General features: G+C 56.1%; 1 protein-coding gene across 1 annotated transcript; it reads right to left on the bottom strand.

Moving 5' to 3' along the window:
* Positions 1-254: 254 nt before the first annotated feature.
* Positions 255-5225, bottom strand: ADAM33 (ADAM metallopeptidase domain 33; the record flags this gene model as incomplete). The annotated part of the gene is made up of 7 exons (XM_009699306.1): positions 255-432; positions 2652-2794; positions 3518-3602; positions 3715-3881; positions 4355-4426; positions 4540-4605; positions 5039-5225. Coding segments are annotated over 7 exons (898 nt in total), but the record flags the coding sequence as incomplete, so codon positions are not given.
* Between the last annotated feature and the right edge of the window lie 403 nt (positions 5226-5628).

Below are 5628 nucleotides of genomic sequence, written 5' to 3'. Positions count from 1 at the left end.
AAACTGAGGCACGGGGAGGGATGAGGAAGACCTGAGCACTCTAGGGTGAAGTTAAGAAGAAAGCCAGGCCCAGGTTAAACAGATTTAGGAAGGTGGGACTAGGAAGAACCCTTGGGATGGAGTCCCTGTGGTGAACAGCAAACCCCTTTCCCTTGGAAATACCCCTCTCCACATGGGCCACATCCTGCTACCCAGCAGCTGAGCTGAGCTGCAAAAGCCTCTGAGGGAAAGGGATGCAGCACCAAGCACCGTACCTCCACCTCCCCGCAGTCACAATCTTCTCCTTCCTCCAGAAAGCCGTTGCCACATTTCCGTCCCACCACCAGGTCCTTGGTGTCGGGCAGGTTGAAGAGACACATGCCACCTCCCTTCTGGAAGTAATTCTCCAGCTGCCTCTTGCTGCAGGAGCTGAAGACGCGAGGGAAGGGGTGTCTGCGCAGGGGACAGATGGGGAGGGATGGGAACCGGGGCGATCGGGACCAGGAGAAGGTGGAAAACCACAGTCAGAGCTGGGAAATAAGGACACGGGCAAACTAGCACAAACCCTTCCAAGTGCAGAAGCCACCATCAGCCAGATGCATCAAGACCGCTAACATCTCCCATGGCTGAGCACCAAACTACCAACCGAGGGACACCACACTGAGCCCAAATATTCTCCAGGATGGGATGGGGTGGACAAGCAGACCTCCTATAAGCCACCTCCAGAGCTTCAACTCTCCAGCAAGAAACCTCTTGGAGATTGAAGACCCCCATGGTCTGAAATTCAAAAGCCCAAGGAGCACCCATGCCTGTAGGCTCTGTTAGCTTGATGTTGGCGTAGATGTCACCACCGTGCCTCAGTTTTCTGCACCTGGGACACCACAGACCTCCCCTGTCCTAACCACAGGGCGAGTCTCCGCGTCCGCAGTGACTCTCTGCTCAGGATGTCTGCTCACCAGGTGCCTGGTATCACGGAACCGCTGATGGGAAATACCCGTTTGGGGCTATTTAAATACCTCCGAGACTGAGATGGACAAAAATAACTTAAAAAATTAAAGAAATATGGAACAGAAACACAGACCCTCCAAAAAAACAAATAATTCACAAGATCTGAACAACAACAACAACAAAAATTCAGAGCCTACAACGTATAAGGCCATTTCTCTAACAGCCCAGCTAGCCTTCCCCGTAAGGAGCTGGAGAGAAGTGGTGATTTTCTAGAGAAGCTCTGAGCACGGTTCTTCTGCAATTTTGCACCAGTTTGCAGGTTTGTTGGTGTGATGTAGTAAAAAGGAGGAAGCAGACAGTAAAAGCCGTGCACCACTCTCCGCTTCACTGCCGCTTTCATTTCCTTCCATCGTTGAAAAACGGTTTTACATCATATTAGGACATCCCATTTCCAAGACGACACAGAGGGTTTTTTCTAAAAGTATTTTGGAAGTCTGAGGGAAATCCCTTGAGCTGTAGGGATTTTTTTTTTGCAAGTTATGGAAGGGTGAGCAAGTAAATACACCCGATAAGTTGGTACATGAACGCGCAAATAGGGCCAGGTCGAAGGCAGTCAAAAATGTGTTTCCTGCCCACGTGGGGAAAAAAAATAATATTTCAGCAAAACTAAGAAGGAAGAAATGTCACGGGGAGAGGTCAGCTCGGACAGCTTTGCCTGCTGGAGTGAGCAGGGGCACAGCTGCTTTGTACCCGTTCATGCCGCTCCGGTGGGTGGGGGTTGGATAATTAATCAGTAGGATCATTAAACAAACAAGCGCACAACTGTCTCATCCTGGAAAGTCGGTGCTTTTCCCCACCACCATCCACCTAGGCGTGGGGTCAGCACCACGGTCTGACAGCCCTGGGAGCCACGGGAAAACAGCCCGGGGACATCCTGAAACCGCACCGTGGTTTTTGGCTGTTATTTATGAATTGGAAGAGCAGGTGGGTTCAAATAATGGGGAATAAACAGCTGCTTTTCTGCAGTGCAGGGAAATCGAGGATGACAGTATTGCCAGGAGCTGGAAAACCCAACAGGAGAAGGATTTTGGAAGGGAAAGGGGCACAAACTGGCTGAATTTCTTACAGCTCTGGGCCAAATCAAAGGCTAAAAGCACAGGGAAACAAGCCCTGGTGGGATGCCAGAGAGCATGAAAGCTAACGACTGCCACTCCGGAACAGCCCGCATCCAGATCTAGAGGGGTTGGGGTGAGGGATGTGAGCTCACCCCACCGCAGCCCCGTGATGCCATGAGTCCTCATCAGCATGACCGAGAACTGAGCACCAGTCTTACAATAAAGAATAATTTCACTGTGCTGAGGTGTGGGTTAGCACAGGGAAATTCCTTGGATTCCTGTAGCGCACCTACCAGAGAACATCCCTTTGCTTCCATCCCTAGTTCTTTTGGGATGGGGTTCCTACCCCTCTGCTACCCCTCAGAGACCACCAGCCCTGCCTGCTCCTGGGCCCCGGGATGGGCTCGCCCCAGGGAATTGGGATGTACAGGGCAAACGGGGACGGAGGTGACCAGCTGGGTCCCCCTTTGCAATGGGGCACTGCACCCACAACAGTGCCTTGCAGGACAGGACCCCCTCCCCAATCCCCAGCCCACCCAGCTGCAAACAGCATCCACAACCTGCTGGGGGGGGGTTTAGGGGCCACATCCTGTCCCCATCGCCACTTACCCGGTGGCTGCTGCCATGACACAGCCACCTTGCTCCGGGGTAGCCTCCACGCAGCAGCCCGAGCTGTCGTGGCTCATGCCGAAATTGTGGCCGATTTCGTGGGCCATGGTGGCGGCTGCTCCGATGGGCTGCTCCGAGTGGTCCTGCGTAGGGATGGGGGATGTGTCAGCACAGCAGCCAGGAGCGATGGAGAGGGGTGATCCCGCAGCGGGGAACGGGGTTGGGGTGATGGAGGGACCACAACATCCCTGGGATTGCAACTGGATCCCATGGGAGGGACAGAGAGAGAGGGATGGAGGAGGATTCATGGCAGAAGTAGGGTTTGATCTCCTGAAAGTCCCACATGGGACTGTTGGGAAGCTCTTGTGCTGGAGCCAACTGCTGAAAACCTGGGGCCTTGGAAGGTGCATCCCAAAACCCAGAAACCTCAATGCCCTACCCCACCGCCCTGCCTAGGGACCACAGCCCACCAGGGCCACCATCACCCCACCAGGAGGAGGACAAGAGTTATCTGGCGTGGAGATAACCCTACAAAACCAGAGAGCGCAAGCAGGGAACAAGCAGGGGCTGTTCAATATGAGGGGCAGAAACAACACAGGAGGTCCCAACGCTGCTGCTAGCTGCAAGCTGGGGGTGTACGTGGGGCGGGACACCTCTAAACCAGCCCCTTCTCATCCTCCTTAGTACTTGGCCAACATCTGAGAGGGGTAAGGGGCTACCAGCATCATCGTTCACTCCCAGGCTGCATCCCAGGACCAACTCCAGATGGCTGATCCTCCAAACCCATGAAGAACCCCAGCCAGATGGGGTGGTGAGGAAGTCCTCCAGCCTGGGAGGAGCAGCAGGGACCCCCATGCCCCTCTTACCACGCTGACACCTCCGGAGTTATCGGAGCTGCACATCCCTTCCAGCGGGGCCATGCCGATGGTTGTCCCCCTGAACGTCTTCCCTCTGCTCGGAAAGGAGAACAAAGGACAGTCAGCACCCCAGGGCTGGCTTGGAGACCCCGGTCCGAGTGGGGAACCCCCTGCCCCAAGGTCCCCAGGTCCACAGGGATGCTCACGTCAGCAGCTGGGCATTGTCGTGTTTCTTGCGTGACCTCAGCGTCTTTTTCCACTGCAGGAAGGACCAGAGCGTGGCGTTGGCATCGCTGGTCACGGAGCACTGGTCCCGCTCCGTCCACACCTCCAGGCCGATCAGGGCCACCTTGATATTCAGTGACCTGTAAAACTGCAGGGAGGGGACAGGGTTGGAGGGGACGGAGACTGGCACTCGCTGTGCATCCTCCATCCCTGCCACGGCATTTCAGCGGGGGGTTCTCCGGGCTTTCCTTCCAGCTGGGTGACTCCAGGACACATTTGTCCCAAATCCACCTGCAAGGATGAGCTCTACAGGCACAGAGGTGGGCACAGGAGCCGGTCAGGGTGGTACGATGCCATCCGTCAACTGACAATGCCTAAACGTGTCCCTCCTTGTGTCAAGGATGCTGGCATTGATCTCCAACGCCACAGCAGGGTAAGAGCCAGCAACCCAGCTGATGGATGGCAAAGCATTTTCCACCTCATGCTCACATCTGCCATCTAAAATCCTAGCCCTAGTGACATGGGGACAGTCCCTGGCCCCAAGCTGAGGTGCTTCCACATGCACTGGGAACGATGGAGGCGGCGACAAGGGACCAGCAGGTCCCTCTCACTGGCCGTTACCTTGTCCACGTAGTTTGCAATCTCCACGATGCGTTGCTTGGTGTGACCCAGGTTGAGGTTCTGGTTCCTGTACTGCAGAGAGACGGGGATGGAGAAGGGTCACCGGAGGAAAAGCAGGGAGGGAAACAGAGAGGGGGCCCGGTTTTTCGGTAGGGGACCAGGATTCTGTCCCCGCCAGTGCTCACCAGCGTGTGATCGGCAACAATGAAGAGCTCCATGTACTTCATGGTTCTCCAGGCATCTCTCTTCTCCTGCAAGACAGCCAGCAAGGCTCAGAGGAGTGAAGGAGCGGGCAATCCATGGCTCTGGGCATCTCAGGCTTCCCAGACACCGCAGAGCTGCTCAGGAAGGACAGCTGAGAGGGGAAACTGAGGCACGAGGCGACAGGGAAAGTGTGAGCAGCTACAGCGCAGTTCCCAATGGCACCTCACATCATGTCCCACACTGTACACTGCAGCACTGGAACTCCACCCACACGTCCTCCCTTTGAGGTCTCCTGCCCAAACTCAAACCAGGTAAGCTGCCCACACAGACCCCTCACCTCCCATCCGCCAGCACAACCCTGCCCAGATACCTGGGTGATGGGCCCCCCGCCACGAGCTGCAGGCATTTAGCAGGGGTACAGACAGCCCTGCTCCCAGCCCTCTGCCTCTCCGCTACCAAAGGACCCCGAGATGGATTTACCTGGTGGTGCACCGGCTGGAAGCGCGAAACGATGTCAGCGATGGTGCTCCCCAAACCATCGCCGTGGCCGCAGGTCCCATCCGCGATGGTCAAGTGTTCTGCTCGGTGGATGAGGTGGTGGCCCGGCTCGGGGGTCCCCAGGGGTTTCAGGTAGTAGCTGGTGTTGCTGTTCAGCACTATCAGGCCCCTGGTAAAGGAGAGTAGCCCTGATGGCTCCCGTGGGTCTTTCACTCCAACTTCCCCAGCCCCTCCTGAGGCCCCACAAACTCACTGCACCTCAGCTTGCTCCATACCCGGGGTGGAGGCAGAGACAAGAGATGGGGGTCTCCGTCAACACAGACCTATCGGCTAATACATCCTTAGCATTGAAACCTTCGTGTCGGTCAGATGATGTGAACGCGGGATGGTTGTAACAGGGTGAAGCTCAGTCTGGGGGTACCCGCTGTGGGGTACGGGGTGTTGCCTCCCCCAGAGACAAATTTCCCTGAAGGCCCAGAAAAACAGCCTCTCCCCCCGCCGCCCACCCTTGGCATTGGGTGAAGGATGGGAGATGGGGAGCGATGGAAAAATCAGCCCCGTGAAGTATCTAC

This window comes from Cariama cristata, unplaced genomic scaffold (assembly GCF_000690535.1).
Source record: "Cariama cristata isolate BGI_N322 unplaced genomic scaffold, ASM69053v1 scaffold37554, whole genome shotgun sequence".
Lineage (NCBI taxonomy): Eukaryota > Metazoa > Chordata > Aves > Cariamiformes > Cariamidae > Cariama > Cariama cristata.
The sequence above is the reverse complement of the archived record's forward strand: the minus strand, read 5'-3'. Positions and strand labels throughout refer to the sequence as shown.